The 18,327-nt window shown below is 50.0% G+C and overlaps 2 protein-coding genes across 3 annotated transcripts in view; both read right to left on the bottom strand.

Annotated features, from left to right (window-relative positions):
- The window catches only part of LOC144935941 (regulating synaptic membrane exocytosis protein 2-like), a 49,761-nt gene extending 45,335 nt beyond the window's left edge, over positions 1–4,426 (bottom strand). Inside the window, 1 exon segment of the mRNA XM_078862843.1 lies at positions 3,903–4,426. Within this exon segment, the coding sequence (XP_078718969.1) occupies positions 3,903–4,048 (146 nt within the window). The 5' untranslated portion in view covers positions 4,049–4,426.
- A 2,371-nt stretch (positions 4,427–6,797) lies between these two features.
- On the bottom strand, positions 6,798–16,759 carry LOC144935940 (tumor protein D52-like). Of its 2 annotated transcripts, XM_078862841.1 has the most exons (7): positions 16,666–16,759; positions 16,196–16,276; positions 13,642–13,790; positions 12,168–12,316; positions 11,391–11,492; positions 8,595–8,655; positions 6,798–8,465 (listed from the first exon to the last, which is right to left on the bottom strand). In XM_078862841.1, the coding sequence occupies exons 2-7, from the start codon at positions 16,212–16,214 to the stop codon at positions 8,364–8,366; spliced, it is 582 nt and encodes a 193-aa protein (XP_078718967.1). In that variant the 5' UTR covers positions 16,215–16,276; positions 16,666–16,759; the 3' UTR covers positions 6,798–8,363. The 2 variants fall into 2 exon arrangements, with proteins under 2 accessions (XP_078718967.1, XP_078718968.1); XM_078862842.1 differs by lacking the exons at positions 6,798–8,465; positions 8,595–8,655 and having other exon boundaries at positions 11,387–11,492.
- Between the last annotated feature and the right edge of the window lie 1,568 nt (positions 16,760–18,327).

Raw genomic sequence — 18,327 nt, 5'->3', positions numbered from 1 at the left:
ACACATATGGACTCAAAGACACACACATTGACTCACACACATATGAACTCAAAGACACACATGGACTCAAAGACACACACATGGACTCACACACATATGGACTCAAAGACACACACATTGACTCACACACACACACATTGACTCACACACACACATCGACGGGCACAGCAATCCCCGATGATGGCACAGCTATCAGTATCGCAGTACTACGTATGAGTAAATAACATGACGTGAGCGATGGAAACAATAGAAATGCATTGAAGAAATAAGCAGAAATCACAGACTGGCAGTAGACCGTAGCAACGTCATACAAGCGTAGCAAAAAAAGTGGAAATTGAGCAACCCAAAAAGAGTTTTGTGTACACAAACATAATTATTGTAACATGTCAACTTGTTTCATAATGGTAAACAATGAACCTGAGTTGTTATCTGCACACAAACATTATTATTGTAATGTTTGTCAACTAATGTGTGTTAACAATAGTAAACAATAGACTTGAGTTGTTAGCGTAAGAAGCAAGGAACTTTGTACTTACCATAGGCATGTTGAGGCCTTGTGCCATGCGTAGCCCCCGTCCTGGCCTACATTGGCGAGGCGGCGGAGTTGGCACGTTGGCAGGCTAGGGACTGGGCCGCTACCCCCCCCCCCCCGCAGCATCCCCCGGCCGTGCAAGAATAATGGTATGTAAGCAGTAAAATATATATTATCTACGTAGTCTGTACTATAAACTGGACGCATCGTGTTAGGGGGAGCGAAGAAGACATGACACTGTGAAGAGATATCCGCAGCATGATGTGTGTATGTGTTGGCTGTAAAACGCGTAAAAGAAAATGTCCCCCGTGAGCTCGAGTGAACGCGCAGCACTTGGTAGGGTCCCCCCCCCACGCAATTGTCGTCAGTTGGTACGGTCGATGTCGTGCAATAAGTAAATAATGAATAATAGAAACGGCACAAAAGTGTTAATTAAACTACTTTAAAGTTTACGGATCGGAAAACGGAATAGCCTATTCCCACCGCGGGGCTTAGGGCGTGCCGCCTGTCAAAACAAATTCTCCATGAAGCCCACCGTCCGAGAGCCAAATCCCCCACAAGCACGAGCACGCGGAGACTTTTTATATATAAGAAGAAGATTGACTGTTGCCGTGATGGATAAGTATCGTCAATGATGGCGAAAAGGCATTCGCCCGCTATTGGCTCTCACGAGAACCGAATTGGACTTTGAATCGTTTTGGTGCTCGTGGCTTGAACACGGGTGGTGACATTCCATGCCCACGCCCGAGTTCATCACGAAGTGGCGCGTGCGAGGGTTACCTTGCAGACTGTACGCCGTGGGATTAAAACCGAATAATCATAAACATGATAGTGAAACGTGAACCCAAAAACATCAATGCTTGATCACAGCACCATCTCGCTTCATTGCATCTATTGATCCCGCTCCAGCTTTAACACGAATACAGACAAAACGACAAAGATCCCCCATATATCCTTAACAGACTGTGGGGGCAAGTGCTGTGAGCGAGCAGCACCTATGAAGGCTGGAACGGCACACGAGAGGGTGGGTGGCCAGCACCAAGCCAGGCCGCCTTTGTCTCCCCAGTGGCGATGTTTACACATCGCGCCAGGTACTCACTTGAGGCTGAGTCGATCTCGGGGAGATCCAGGACCGATTCAGATAATCGTCACTGGTGTTCGCCGTGAAGGGGAGGGGGGTTCAGGGGTGAGTGATGTGGGGGGGTGAAGGGGGGATTTGAAGGGGGGGGGGGATGAAGGGGTTGGTGACGTACGGTGCGAAAGAAGTTCAAATACATAGTGAAGGGGAGTGGAGGAGGGAGTTAAGTGGGAAGTGAAGTGATGGGGCGGTGAAGTGTGGGGGAGCGATGTGGGGAGTGAAGAGGGGAGGTGCAGTGGGCGGAGAGGGGTTAGCGCCACTCACCACACCGAGCCCGGCCCTGCTGTGTCAGCGTCTGCCTCCGGCGCCAGCCGTTGCACTCGCCACAGCTTGAGCCCCGCGCCCCCCAAGCTATTGGTGGTTGGCGGCGGCGGCGGCAGTGTTTTTCACTGGAGCCTTGTGCTCGAAGCCAGGCTGCGCGACCCCTGATGTTCGAGGGAATCTGACTGTGCCCGAGGAGAGCAATCCCACGCGGCTCCAATCACCATGGGGGCGGTCAGCGCTTCACAGAAACTCGCGCTCAGATCCGCGCAAATCACCCACAGAGTTAACCCGACGAGGACAGTGACGATGAGAGAGTGATGAGTGACGAGGGGTGACAGAGTGCGATAGGAAGCTCCCGCTCCAGGCTCCGAACACCGCGCGGGAGAGGCGGCTCTGAGCGGTTTCGAGCGCCACCCGGTGGCTGAGCTGCACACGCGCACCCGGGCACCCGGGCACGGGGGCACGGGCACCCGGGCACGGGGACCCGGGCACGGGCACCCGGGCACGGGGACCCGAGCACGGGGACCCGGGCACGGGAACCCGGGCACGGGGACCCGGGCACGGGCACCCGGGCACGGGGACCCGAGCACGGGCACCCGGGCACGGGCACCCGGGCACGGGGACCTGGGCACGGGGACCCGGGCACGGGGGGCACTTCACGGGGACAGTGACCGGAGAACCGCTGCCCTTTTGATATAAACTCCACCGTCTTTGCAAAGATAACAACATCGAGGAAATGCACACTCCTCGTTGATGCTCAATTTGTACGCAATGTTCGCGGTGCTTAATTGGGCCATCGTCGTTCTTCCGCATCTACGTGTCCATGGGGGACGTAAATACCTTCTGCACCGCATCCCTCCCCCCACCCTCAATCGCACAAATGTCAGCAAAACCTACGTGCACAAATCGCCAACGGTGTGAAGCTTTCGATGACAATCGCTGTGGTGACCACAATGTGACTGCTTGTGAATTGCAATGCACCGCACCTCACGTGCTGCTCTGTGGAACTTGTCTACTCGAATTGTCCACCCCGCCCACTCCTCCTGCACCTACGTACGCCCTAAGCCACCACCAAGTGAGACTCCACACCCAGCACTGCCAGCAATGGGTGACGAGTGCTACTTACCGAGGGGTTCATTTGAGCCGACTTTTTCTGGGTAGGAGACCCGTAAAATAATTCCGCCCCTGCACGCCGCATCCAGTACACCCCTCGCTATGGCTGTGGCGAGTCGTGTGCCACCTCCTGGTCAACCAGCAACAGCAAACATGTCTACCTCAATCCCAGGTATGTACTGATTACTGTACTGGTGACTGATTACCGATACTCCGTCACACATGAGCTCTGTGTTGCCGAGTTCTCAAATCATCTCAAGTTCCTCCAAACCCCCCCCCCCAAGCCCCCTCTGACCCTGCTCCCCCTCTATCATCCCCACACCCCCCCCCCCCCGAATCCAGTTATTGACCCTAGCCCCCCTGACTGATTCTATGCCCCCCTCTCTCTGACGCCGCTGTGGCTTACAGCCCACAGCCCGTGGTCACGTGGTGCGCGTGGAGCTGTCCAGCGGCTTCAGCAGCCGCGCGAATCAACACAACGCGGGGGGGGCATCAGCGGCAAATAACACGACACGAAATAGCCACAATAGCAAACAATAAAAGCACAAAATACTAGAGCAACGAGGTCTGATAAAACAGAGACAAATAATACATCACAATTAGAGCCACGCGCCTCGCAGAAACCCCCCCCCCGTTAGGGCCCCGGCGGCCATGGAGCCCCCAGCCGAGCCCCCTTGCCACAACGCAGGGAAACGGCCTCGTCTGGGCGGGGGGTGGGGGGGGGGGGGTACTCGGGGCCTACGGGGCCTACGGGGCAGCGGCAACAGCAGCGGCCTCCTCCCTCCTCCTCCTCGCAGCAGCAGCACAGGAACATGGCGGCCGCGTCTCTCTGGTTGTCATCACTCCCTCCCTCACCTCAGCATTTGTTGCTCTTTCTCCTCCTCGTCTCGCTGTCGCGCAACCACGGCCATGATGATGTTGCGCTCCTCCTCCGTGAGATGGCTGAGGTCCGGGACCCCGGGAGGGCGTTGCGGCCCCGCGGGCCCAAGTGGAGGCTCCATATCCGCGCCGCCGCCGCCGCCTCTCAGGACGCGATCCCCGCGTGGCCCCGGGCGGCGCCGCAGTGGCGGCCCGGCCGAGACGCGGATTCCCCGGGACGGGAGGCCGGCCGCGCCATCGAGCAAAGCCGCCGAGAGCGGCCCTCTGGCAGACAGCGCCTCCACTGATACAGATCCAACACAGAGCTCCAAACAGCACACACAGCTCTCGCAGCCAAACAGCGCCTCCACCGACTCACACGCAGACCCCTCGCAGCTCTCGCAGCCAAACAGCGCCTCCACCGACTCACACGCAGCGCACACAGCAGCGCCCGCGCTCGTGCAAAGCAGGAAAAGCACAGCTCACACGGAATAAGAGCAGAGGCAAGGACCCATCGCATATAGCATTGCCCATGCTTTTGGGGGAAGTGCTGTTAATGCCAACACCACGCTCAGCCGCCTTTGTCTCCCTAGTGGCGATGGTCACACATCTCACCAGGTACTCACTTCAGGCTGAGCCGACCTAGCGAAGGTCTAGGACCGATTCAGATCATCGTCACTGTGTTGGCCATGAGCGGGAATTGAACTTGGGTAGGCCGAGTTTGAAGTGCAGGGCGCTAACCATTGCGCCACCGCTCCCCACTCGCGAAACATCGCCTCTACTGACACACGCGCTGCGCAGTGCACACAGCAGCACAGCCCAGGCACACAGAACTCAGGCCCCGTTTAGGCCAACGTCCAATTTAATTCCTGTCGAGGAGGTTGTTCCCTCCACCGCTGGACGGAGCCATGGTCGCTTCACCGCTGGACAAAGCGGATACAACTCTGGTGGTGCAACTTAAGCAACGACTTCATTCTACAAAATACATGTATATTATAAAACTGTATCCACCCATGAACATGTGCAGTTAGTTTTACCATTTCAAAAATATCTGACAGACTTTGTTTCACATTTATAGCTGCTCGTGAATTACTACGTAAGTTTATTAAACTATAGCAATGATCTAGGTCAAGAAAGCTGACGTAAAAAAAACGTAAATTTCCAATCATGCCTCACTCCATCCTCCAAAACGTATGGGCCCAAAATGTGTAATCGTTTTAAAAATTGAACTTAGGAATACCAAAGATAACAAGGTCAATGAAAATGATCAATTCAAATTCTATTTGAATTGACGAAAGGTATTGTAAATATTCAAAGTAACATAAACATAATCATCACTTTGTCAATGCACTGCTGTATAAAGGCATCCCCACGCCATATCATTGATGGGAATTGTTTGACCATTCGCCACCACGCTGGTCAGCGCATAGGAGCGGTTCAGATATCACCACGGATGTCAGTGGCCTGGAATCGACAGGCGTGAGGTACATATCGAAATGCGCCGACCAATTTGCTACGGCTCATAAATTAATGATGCAATCAGGAACACGAGAGAAAGAAATGGTTGGAAAACAACAAAGAAAATAACATGACAAAAACATGCGATTTCATAATCCACCTAGCCCCAGCACAAGCTGATTTCATCACTCCATCTCCTCGGGTCATATCTTCCCTGACTGCCACGCCACGATTATTCTTCACCATCGACCATTATCCCTTGTAGCGACATGCCCTACCAAGGGCCGCTTTTCATACGTTTGAATTATGCCTTTCAACTGCGTACGCCCACCCATGTGTTCCTCTCTTTGTCTCTCATTGTAAATTAAACGAAGGCTGAAAAGTACGAATTTCTCCATGCTCCTTTGCATAGCATATTCCTGGAGGCACTGGAGGCAGATATAATGGTATATGGTTTCAAAAGCATCAGAAATATCTAGAACTAGGAGCGTTATTTATCTACGGTCAATTTATCACACGCAGGAGCAGTCTCAACAGAATGGCCTTGTGGAAACCAGATTGTGCTGGGTCAGGGAGACCATACAGAGCAAAGGGGTTTACAGAGATTGTAGTTCATTACCCTTTCTAGGGCTTTCCAATAAGAGGGAGGTTTGAGATAGGGTGCACATTTTTGTGATATTTGGTGTCCAATTTGGGTCCTTTTTCAGGATGGGAGCGACATCAGCAGCATCTTTTTCGATTTATAGCTTTCGTGACTGCAGGGATTCATCTTCATTTCAGACTGTCTTCTCGACAGACCTGTTCTCCACCTGAGGACGGCTGCTTGCGTTGTGGCCGAGACCTCGTGAGAATTATTTTGTTTTATTTTTATTATTTTATTATTTCCATTCTACGTGACTTTACCGAAAGAACCAAGAAGATCAGCAGCAGCATTGAGCTAAAGGAATGGTCTCAGATGAAACTGAGGCTGGCATCGAGTAATAAAGCCAGAGCAAGTGGATAGTGGCAGATTAGATTAGTGGGCAGAGGATATAGGATGGAAGAAAACCCCGAGGTAAAAAAATGTTGTTCATTGGGACAAGGTGAGGGGGATGTCAATGTCAAGGGTAGGCAGTATGAAGGCAGGACGGACAATTTTAAGAGCAGAGTCAGACACCAGGATGCCATTCATTATTTTCTGGACCTTTCTAGAGAATGGCGAATTCGTCCGTCTCCACAAGTGTACCCGTGGCCTGTGAGCTGTTCCCCCTGCTGGGCTAGCACGGTACTGTGAGGGGATACCCCGAGCCGGGTGGTATCTCAACCCCCATCACCTCCGGAGATCAAGTCGGTCCTGCACAGTGGTGCAGTGTACAGAACCGTACATCACAACACATTCACGTTTAAAGCTCTGCACGTGCAGAATAAAGGTTTTGAGACGAAAAGCCATGCGCAGACAGTTTGAAGCTCAATATTTATTTCATAGACTCTAATAATGCTCTTTGTTGCTTCCCAGCCGCGTAACATTTTCTGAAGTGAAGCCCAGCGATGGGAAGACAACACGTGAAGGCTGTGGAGATGACGTGGACACGGGCCACAATACAACAACCTGTACAGCACAGCTAAGGCACAATCTGCACGCCGAACCACAGACTCCAATGGGGTCACCCTGGCCTTTGGCAAATATCGAAACCGAACAAGGCACCGAGTTCACACACTCTGCAGGGCCCTACCCCTCGCCACATTAACTTGACACGGATGTACGTTCTTAGATAAAAAGGGGTTTACCTCCCACAGTGCTAATAAAATGGTCGCTAAATGCACCCAAGTACAAACTGGCAACACACAGTGGGGAGTGAGATCAGTGCTTCCACACACAGCCCATTCACACGAGCCGAGCTTATGAGATACAAGACACCAACAGATTGTGCAGCATCAACTGCAGAACCTACTGGACAGCCGCACCTGCGTTACATAACGGACTTTGGAAGTCTGGAAAATGGGGCTGGTCGCATAAAAACACTTGCTTAGATGTTTCCTTTAGTTTGGCAACGAAAGAGGTATGAGTGGAAAGAAAATAACATCAGATATTTTATGCAACCAGCCCCAGAAATTTATCAGGAATATGTGTAACTTCGTCGCCTCCAACCATCCTCGTATTGATAAAACCCACGACAGTAACAGCGTCGCCAGTGTTGAAATGCAAAACAGCGTCTTTAGTCTCAACGGCGTCCGAGCTGGCAATCGAGCTGGTGCATACACCCACCATTCTAACGTAAAGCTGCAAATAGCTCAAAGTTAATCGCTTTTAGATTTCAAGCAAGCCAGAAAGTGTTTAATCCATTGGAAACCTGTTCAGAAACGAAAATACGTAAAAGACATTGTCCACTTAAGCTTCATGCACATGAGGCTATCAAACGTTAATACAACATACTACAGTGACAGGCATTTGCGATGGGTATTCATTTCAATGTGCATGCATTTGAAGAAAATAACCGTCTTATGTAGATCATATGGCAATTTCTGAAAGGTACTTTGAAAATAAGCACGTGGCATATTCTGCACAGCAATATGCCAACTATACTGGTGCATGCCCATCACGGTCTCATACTCTGCCACCGTATTGCGAGTGATGGCAGCCGCACGGCACAGAGAGCTCAGGTGAGTTGCGGCAAGGCACGGGTGGCTACAGGTTACCACTTGAATAGAGTTTACACGAGCCATGTCTCACGCTGATGCGAGGAGACCATTTGCCTGGACTCCCATCTGTTTGTCACCAAGCGTGCCTGGCGGCAGGAGTGAACGTGTGTGTGCGTCTGTGGGGTGTTCTCACGGTGGCACTCGTTGATCCACACCGACTTTGGCACTTGCGATTTCCATGCAGGCATGTAAGGGGGCATATGCGCGTATACCGTACTCGTGTATGTTGGAACACGAGCGTAGGTGTGTGTCACGTTGAGCAAGTATTTGCGTACGTATGTGAATAAGCACGAGCTTTGTTTTTGTAGAGCCATGCACGCCTCACAGTGGGACTTTCTCTTCAGGGTCAGGCTTGGCACTGGCACTGGCCGTGGAGCTCAGAACTTCTTCGAAACTGCCGGATCGGCGCGTGGAAACACGGGTCTATGCGCACGCAGCATACAGAGCAACGAGACAACAAGCCATGACATTGCTGTGCATCTCGTACTGACGGAGCAAAGAAATGCGACTCTCGTGAAACAATGTGCACGTGGCCGTATGACGTGGGCTCACCTTCAAGCCGGTCACGGTGCTTCCCACTCGCTCCTCGAAAGATTTGAAAGTCGGAGAATTCCTGGAGAGACCATGAACATTACCATCATACCGATATAAATTATCTTTTATATATAAATATATACACTGCTTCTAAGCACAGGCAGAGATCTAAGACGTTAAGTAAACGGCAACAAACCGCAAAGTCAACGTTGTAATAAAGTTAACATGTCTTTAACTGAGTAAGGTAATACAAGAGATAATTTCTTTAAAACCACTGTTTGTGTTTAATTTGACCCCTTGGCTTTCGCGACCAATATCATCCATATATTTTTTTGGGTTAGATCACTTAAATGTGTGTCGGTAAACCCGCCACTACCCGACATAGCCAATTAGTAAGGTTTTTCACGTAAACAGAACGTTCCAATTCATTACTAGTACAGCACACCGGTGTATTGGAGAGCAAATCCACATTTACAATCTGAGTACGAAACGTCGTACTCAGATCGTAAATGTTGTGGATTTCCTCTCCAACACACCAGTGCGCTGTACTAGTGTAAGGACAGTACGGGGCCTGGTGGCCGTGGTTAATAATAAGGATAGGACGGGACATTCAGACGCTGTCTCCCCGACAGACCTGGTTTCACCTGAGGACGGCTGCTTGCGTTGTGGCCGAAACGTCGTGAGAATTATTTTATTATGTTTTATTTTTATTATTTTATTACTTATTACTTCCCTTCTACGTGACTTTACCGAAAGAACCAAGAAGATGAGTCGCTGCAGTCACGAAAGCTTTAAATCAAAAAATGGGACCTAAGTAGTCGTAATTTATAATTGAGACAGGGACAGACAGGGCCAGATGAGGTGAGAGAGAGTTCGGGAAAAGGGGCGTGGCCAGGTCCGAGAGGGAGGATAAAAGCCGGCGTGGAGCGGGGCTCTGGGCTGCTGTGGGGGAATCAAGAAACCGTCATCGCCATCGTCATCTTGGAGCGGGTCATCTTCATCATCTCGGATCTTATAGTCCTGGAAGGCTAAAGTTACATATTGTCTCCGTGACTGCTACGCGTCCGCTCCTATGTAGTCAACCAACTACATGCGGAGCGTCGCGTAGAGTCACAGAAGTTACCCACCCAGCTGGAAAAGTCAACTCGCGGTTATCCGTTAAAATATCAGTGAGTCGGCGGACTTTATTCATAAATATATATAAATATATATATAACTGAACAAGATGGTGTCTCTGAGAGCTTCATTACACTAGTAACGAATTGACATGTTTTATTTACGTAACAAACCTTACTAATTGGCTGTGTAGGATGGTTGGGGGTTTAACGGCACATTTATATTTACACGATCTAACCCAAAAAACCTATATTATCTTTGTGTTCAGTTTGATGTCCTTCCCCGCACCTCCGATGAGTATACTTGGCTATATACGGTGCAAAATAAGTTCAACATACTTACATGCAGCTCGGAACAACAGATGATGGGAGGGAATTAAAAGTTGGGCAGTGTGAGGGAAGGAACAAAAAGACAAGTCTTGTGACCTACATACATGGTGTGTGGTGGATGAGACAGAGGAACAGCAAACATGGTCGTAAAGATAGAATGATAAGGAGGCACCTAACTGGAGAGAATCGGTAAGTGCTGGATCATCACTCTTGACTGCTTTACGCTCAGATTCGATCAAACGTAGTCAAGTAGGAACTGGGTGTTGCACCCCAGATATGACAGCATAATTCCAACTTTGGCAGAATTAAGATAATAATATGCAGTTCAAATGCTACTCTGGCCAATAAATATTGTGAGCACAAGGTACAGTGAATCACTGATGAAAACACAATGCTGCAGCACCTTGGTAATATTGCACCAAAGGGACAGCAGCCTGCACACACAGGGTGTTGATGGAGCGACTGCTGGACCAGGCCACCTGATTCACAGCTCGTGATCACTTTTCGCTGTTGAAGAAGCTTGTGTCACAAATCATGGTGCCCTGCAATTTTTGCCACTAATAATTACTTAACGATTGTTAATTACAGGAAATATTGAAATAGTTTATTATTACTCTGCTGTGCTGGTTATAATAGTGTATATTTAACTTAGTTCGCACTGTACATAGTCAACCGTGCTCAACGGAGGTGCAGTGTAAAGTTGAAAGGAACTTGGACTTCTTGCTCAAAACAGCATGGAGGCAGTGTACATCTGTTTACAGCCTCCAGTGATGGAAACTCCATATTCCTATGACAGGGGTGAGCCTATCCATAGGACTACTGATGACACTTTTTTATTGGCCACACAGGGATAATGGGCTGAGTAAACACCCCCCAATCAGGAATTGGCTTCGTAACCTTCCGATTGCGAGCCGCTCACTCTACCACTGGGCCACCTGGCCCGTAATGCACACGCATGCAGCTCCTATCATCATTCTTCTTATTACTACTACTACTACCACTGCACTCAAATTAATTCAGTTCCATTCTGATAAAGAATTGCACAAACAGTTAGAGATGACATCTCGTAAAACGGACCCTGCAGTGAACTCCAGAACATGGATGCCATGACAGCCGCTTGCTGTAACGGTGTAAAGTTTATTGGAGTGATGCTATATTTTTTATATCGCGCCAACCGTGAAAAGCGCATTTCCACAACACTTAGGATTTACAACGTGCTGTTTGCCCGTGGAGGTGCAGGGACACCAGACAAGCGGGAAGGCCATCGGAACCGGCACCAATAATTGTCCAGGCTCTGTGGTTCTACATGGGGATGTTTGGCCAACTCCATAAATGAGCGTTTATGAGTTGAAAGGAACGAATCGCTCACTTGACGTCGCCCAACGTGCGGCTCAGCACCGAGCCCACGGAAGAGATGGCTGCCGTCGTCTTCTGGCCAGCGTGCACCAGCGTCTCCGAAGTTTTCTTGTAACTGCATGGAAGGCACGAGCGTACGAGGGATGGCCACAGTCCAACACATCAGCCGACGTGTTTCACTTGTAAAGGCAGGTGTTAATGAGTCATGATGGTGTAGTTGTAGTCACGATTTTGCCTTGCAGCAAGAAGTCCCTGGGACCGCTTTCCTAACTCAGGCAACTTTCTGCGTGAAATTTGTATGTTCTTGCCTGTTGTGCACCAGTTTCTTCCAGCTCCTCCGGTTTACTCCCATAGCGAAACACAAACAATGTAACTGGAATTGGCCACAGATCCCAATGCTGAAAATGACCTGCAAATTACTTAATTGGGATTGCACACAGCAGTAACATTTCCCCCAACTGCGACAACTTGACAGGACCCTCCTAAAAAAGTGTTCAAACTCTGAGGCTCAGGGAAACGAGCATCACAATGATAATTATTAATTAACATTTTCAATTTAACCCTAATTAGATCGCACTAAAACTATCAGATAGCATGGACTGCAAAGTTCATGTAGCGCATACAAAAAGTTTTTCATCCAGAAAAGCACAATACACACCCACTATCTAGTACCAATCCACGAGTGAATGCACAGCTGGGATAGTACAGTCACGCACACGCAGGACCACACAGACCCCAAAAACCTCAGCCTGTATCCTGTGCGACAGCATCCAAAGTAATAAGCACATACGCAGATGAAGATGTCACGTCTTGCCACCCCTTGCTCAGGTTTGCCTTCAGTTCCGTGATGGTTCCGATCCCCAGCTTTTGCTTGATCTCAGCCAGGTGATGCTCCTTCGCTGCAAGAACCTGCTTCAATGTGGCTATCTCCTCCTCCACCTGCACATGTGCACACACACACAAAGCACGAGCTCGCACCCCTATAAATCACAAAGTATTCCTTTCCATTTTGACTTAAAACTTTCGTGACTGCAGGAATTCATATTCTTCGGTTCTTTCTGTAAAGTCACGTAGATAGAAAAATAATAATAAAAATGAAGTGAATAAAAAATATATATAATAAATAATAAAATAAACCCACTAATGTAGACTGTAGCCTGGTTCTTAATCTGAGTGAGTGCACTGCAGTCGATAATGTAGACTGTAGCCTGGTTTCTAACCTTGGTGAGTGTACTGGCAGTCTATAATGTAGACTGTAGCCTGCTTTTTAAGCTTGGTGAGCATATTGGCAGTCTATAATGTAGACTGGAGCAATGGTGATTAAACTGAGTGAATGTACTGGCAGTTTATAATGTAGACTGTAGCCTGCTTCTTAACCTGAGGGAGCATACTGGCAGTCTATAATGTACACTTATTCTTTGGTTCTTTCGGTAAAATAATACAAAATAAATAAAGTTAGAAAAATAAAAAACCACGACGTTTCAGGAGGAAAGAGGGGGAAGGTCACCGAAGGCAACCGTTTTTAAAGGTTTCAAAAAAGTGGGCATGGCACCGGTGGAAGCATGGAACACGCAGTGCCAACAAAATGTCCTGGTATCAGAACGAAGTGGGCGGGGCATAGGTGCCCTGGGGTAAGGTAACAAGAAAACACAAATCAAGTCATGACCCCAAGTGGTTGATGACATCTTTCCAATGATAGCCGAGTTTGTACCCATCTTCTCGGTTGAAATTGTGTCTGTGTCTGTATATATTATCGACTGCCAGTACGCTCACCGAGGTTAAGAACCAGGCTACAGTCTACATTATAGACTGCCAGTACACTCACCCAACTTAATAACCATTGCTACAGTCTACATTACAGACTGCCAATACACTCACCAAACTTAATAACCAGGTTACAGTCTACATTATAGACTGCCAGTACACTCACTCAGATTAAGAACCAGGCTGCAGTCTACATTAGTGGGTTTCTTTCTATATATATAAAAAAATTATTCACTTCATTTTTATTATAATTTTTCTATCTACATGACTTTACCGAAAGAACCAAAGAATATGTATTCATTTCCATGAGTGTCTTTTCGTTACCTGACAAACTGTGAGCACTGTCATTGGCAAACACACTTCACATTTTTTTATACAGCTAATAAAACATTCTGTGACTATGAGTGAACCATGAAAACGAGTCTTACGAGGACGCCGTCTCTGCACGAATAAAAACAACAAAACAGAGCAAGCTGCCGGGCCAGTGTGCGTGCACGTACCTTGGCCAGCTCTTCACGCAGCTCTTCCGTTTCCACATCTGACAGAGCCGAGCTGCTGAGGGTTGGGTCTTCCCTGGCTATGCCAGCCCCGACTTGCCCCGTCGTGCCACTCGGGAAGTCTGCATTGGGTTGGTCACTGCCCAGAAAACCTGTACACATCAAATGGCCATCTACTGCAAAGGCACAATAGTATCTTGTTTGCATGAACCTATGTGGATGGTTTCAAGTAGATTTCTTATTAACAATAAGACAACTCGAGAGTCCAAGAGTGACCTGTGTCACCAAAATGACGAAAGGAATAAAATGAAACAAAGTACAGCAATGAGGAAAATAGAATTCGAAAAGTCATCCAAATAGAAGTCAGAGCAAGGAACTACTAAATAGGAATCAGCTTAAAAATAACTGCATGATAGAAACAAAATCACGTAGTGCAAACATAAATTAATATTACATTCACACATTCACATTTCCATAAATTAATATTACATTCACACATTCACAAAATATGGCCTGGACAATTTGCTTTTTATCTGTAGCCGAATCGAGGTCCATCGCTGCTGACATGCGGCAGCGATGTGGCGCTGCTGCCCGGCCGAGGGGAGCAATGGGAGCAGCGTTACCCTGGGTGAGAGCCGGGGACCCCGAGTCCCCATCAGTGGGGGACAAGTGCAGGTACTTGAGGCTCACGCCTGCACTGAAGTCAAATGGGGAGCGGTAATCCTCTGCACTGTCCTCAGCCTCCTCACCCAGACGACTGCTCTCGCCTATCTTGCCACTCATGTCCTCAAACACCCGCCGACACTTTCGTGAAATCTGACAGCCACGGTGATTAATCCAGATGTGTAAGGAGGGGGGTACTTAGAAAACTGCACCGATGACAACGACTGATGGCGACTCAAGACCACAGATTAGCAATTATTATTTGGGGGCTCGTTCTGGGAAGCTCCCACAGTGACACGGCTGAGGACTAATCTCCGCGAAGCAACGTGTGATCATCCCGCCGGAGGGATTAAGGGTGTGCTTCACGAGCCGGAGTGTGCCACGTCTCAAAGGTCACTCGTCACAGGGGAGGAAATCAATTAACTCCACCTATACAGCCACCATCCAATGTTGACACAGCACCCACAAGGCACCACGGGTACACTGCGTGGACATGATCTGTCCATGAGTGCGTACCACAGGCCTCCCAAGGATAGCGTGCACGTAACCTCTCACTGTGCGATACCTCCAGGGCATAAGAATCACTTAGAATATAAATCACGACAGTTATACAACATGTCATTGGCACGTCAAGCCTGCAGGGCATGACACTAAACAAGCATTGTATTACATGGTCATCAGCATACAGCTCACACAAGCAGAAGTCGGTGAACCACACTGAATCCACATCATTAACTGGGATGCTGAAATGGATTTCAGTGACGTCAGATGAAGGAGCTATCGTGGTGAGGATAGAGGATTGGTCAGTGAGGTGAGATGATGCGATGGAAGTGATGAGATGGCAGTGAGATGAGGTGGGTCAGATACAATATAGTATCGGATCTGATGAGGTGTGAATGAGAGTGAGATTAATGATGTGGGTGACAACAATTATGGTAGTGGGTGTGATGAGGTGGGAATGAGAGGAGTGAGATTCAAGTGGGAGTGATACAGTGGGAGATGAGATGGCAGTGATATGAGGCGGGTGGGATGAATTGCGTGGTACGAGTGATGAGGTGGGAGTTGGATGCAGGCGAGGTAAAGTGTGAGGTGGGTGTTTCTATGGGGAAGTGTGAGGTGGGTGTTTCTATGGGGAAGTGTGAGGTGGGTGTTTCTATGGGGAAGTGTGAGGTGGGTGTTTCTATGGGGAAGTGTGAGGTGGGTGTTTCTATGGGGAAGTGTGAGGTGGGTGTTTCTATGGGGAAGTGTGAGGTGGGTGTTTCTATGGGGAAGTGTGAGATGGGTGTTTCTATGGGGAAGTGTGAGTTGGGAAAAGATTTACGATCCGGTGTGAGTGGCAAGAGGCGCTTGGGGTTAATTATGGGGCCGGGTGTTATGAGATGGGGGAGAGGAGGTAGGGGAGGTGAATCATTAAGTGGTAGTGAGATATGGTGGACGAAACTGAGCGAGTTGTGGGTGATAGGGTTGGAGTGCGATGAGATGGGCCAGATGAATGACGGGGTGGCGGCATTGATACGGTGGTGGTGGTGATCCATATGGGATTTGCCCGTCGTCCGTTCAAACTCGTGCCAGCAGCGGCAGCTCTTACTACGGACGAGGTCACCAGCGAGGCGATCCCCGCTGGTGACGGCGGTGGCACCGGGCCCTGTGGTCTGGGCCTGGCCCGACCGGGGAACCTAAGAATCCTCAATTTTACAAAGTTCAGAGAGCAGCCGAACAGCAGCAACCACCGTGGGCTGCCCTTGTGGGAAGCGATTTTAGTGCAAAGACGGCGGCGGCGGCGGCGGCAACGAGGGTTCAGGCAGCAGCGGCAGCGGCGGCGCAGGCCGAGGAGGAGTCGTGGCCGCTGCGCTGCTGCTGCTGCTGCCGCGGCGGCGGCGGCGGCGTCTCTCACCGTCCCCGGACGAGGCCATGGCGCGGGCGCCGCAGAGTCGTCAGATCGCTCCCGGCTCGGTCCAGGAGAGGAGGCCTCCTCCTGCACAGCGGGACAGAGTTCAGCTCACACCTCCTCCTGCCAATACCTCTGCAGTGCCCGCCGTGTGCGATTCATAAGTTGAAGCCTGCCCCCCCTCCCTCCCCGTCCGTAGTGCGGGCGGGAGGTTGAGAGTTTGAGAGTTGAGCTCCGGACTTGCTCGAGGCTAGGGTTGGAGTCGAGAGGCAGTTCTGCTGGACCTCAGGCTCGGACTAGAACACGCATCTCCTAGAACCAGGGTCAGAGTTTAAGCCCAGACATAAGGCAAGTGTCTTGGAACCCAGGATGGGAGTCTAACCCAGCTGTAATTGAGCAGTTTAACAGTCTGCTGTTTGCCGGAGCCCAGCGAGAGTCTATCCCAAGTCCGCTGTAGCCCAGGGTGGGAGCCGAACCCGGGTTTTGTTGGAGGTCTCGCGGCTCCACGCGGCGAAGTCGCAGCAGCAGCTCCACGCACACGGAACTGGGGGCCGCGCCCCGTGACGCGGGCGCCGCGGGGCGCAGCACCACGTGGTGTGTGTGTACACGCCGCACCACGTGGTGTGTGTGTGTACACGCCGCACCACGTGGTGTGTGTGTGTACACGCCGCACCACGTGGTGTGTGTGTGTACACGCCGCACCACGTGGTGTGTGTGTACACGCCGCACCACGGGTGTGTACACGCCGCACCACGTGTGTGTGTAAACGCCGCACCACGTGGTGTGTACACGCCGCACCACGTGTGTGTGTACACGCCGCACCACGCCACGTGTGTGTACACGCCGCACCACGTGTGTGTGTACACGCCGCACCACGTGTGTGTGTACACGCCGCACCACGTGGTGTGTACACGCCGCACCACGTGTGTGTGTACACGCCGCACCACGCCACGTGTGTGTACACGCCGCACCACGTGTGTGTGTACACGCCGCACCACGTGGTGTGTACACGCCGCACCACGTGTGTGTGTACACGCCGCACCACGCCACGTGTGTGTACACGCCGCACCACGTGTGTGTGTACACGCCGCACCACGTGGTGTGTACACGCCGCACCACGTGTGTGTGTACACGCCGCACCACGCCACGTGTGTGTACACGCCGCACCACGTGTGTGTGTACACGCCGCACCACGTGGTGTGTACACGTCGCACCACGTGTGTGTGTACACGCCGCACCACGTGATGTGGCGTGTACACGCGTGTTTCTGTTTACACGTGTCTATATACGCGACATGATACAGCCGTTCGACTCTGAAGTCACGTATTTCAGAGTAAATTAACTCTGAACACACCGCAGCCAATGTCGATGCCATTGTTTTTTTAAAACAAAACCTCAAACGGTAACAGTTGTGGACCACCACCAACTGGTCCAGGCACCAAAGGCTGTAACTACTTACTGGTCTTTGCAATCCGTGACTGTAGTTATTTCATAAAAAAATCAAATGTGAAGGTGGCTTAGTTGTAGCGCATGTCCCTCATAGCAAAGAGGGTCTCTTCTTCTGGGTTCTATTTATCCCCCTGCTCTGCACGGTTTCCTCCAGAGGCTCGAGAGCAGAAAATGCGCAAACCCCACCAGGCAGGAGATTCGCGTGTTTTATTATGTGGGTGACTGCACTTATTATTTGTGCGAGTGCATTCGTGCAATTGCTACAATGTTACTTTGCGTGTGAACGTCACGAGCGTGGGGTTTTGTGCTTAGAACCGGCCTTAATACGAGTGCCGTGTATGTGTAGGGAAAGTATATAGTGTGGCTGTGTGCTGGCTGTGTGTGTATTTGAGTGTGTGGTTTATGTAAGAGCGTGCCGTGTGTGGACGTAATGTCAGACTTGAGGGTGGTTCCGTTTTTAGAATAAACACGATTTCTCTCGTGGGATCGAGGTTAGGACAAATCAGGCTATGAAAATCCTAGAATTGCATAATTCAGTTCGATACTCAGGCCCCAGGTTCTTGGGTTTTCTACCGTAGCTAAAATAAACATACAATGTAAATTATATTAGATTCGAAGCTTTCGTTACCTGGTGATGGTGCTTGTGTTGCAATCGAAACGTCGTATTCTATTATTTAATTTAATTTATT

Source organism: Lampetra fluviatilis, chromosome 14 (genome assembly GCF_964198595.1).
Source record: "Lampetra fluviatilis chromosome 14, kcLamFluv1.1, whole genome shotgun sequence".
NCBI lineage: Eukaryota > Metazoa > Chordata > Hyperoartia > Petromyzontiformes > Petromyzontidae > Lampetra > Lampetra fluviatilis.
Note: the sequence above shows the minus strand (reverse complement) of the source record. Positions and strands in the feature narration are given on the sequence as shown.

Bases quoted from the DNA above. Each gene is read 5' to 3' on its own strand.
- LOC144935940 (XM_078862841.1), bottom strand. The intron at 12,317-13,641 runs GTACGTGCACGC...GCACATGTGCAG, and splicing joins TGCGTGAAGAGCTGGCCAAG to GTGGAGGAGGAGATAGCCAC. The intron at 8,656-11,390 runs GTGAGCGATTCG...TGGTCTCTCCAG, and splicing joins CGCACGTTGGGCGACGTCAA to GAATTCTCCGACTTTCAAAT.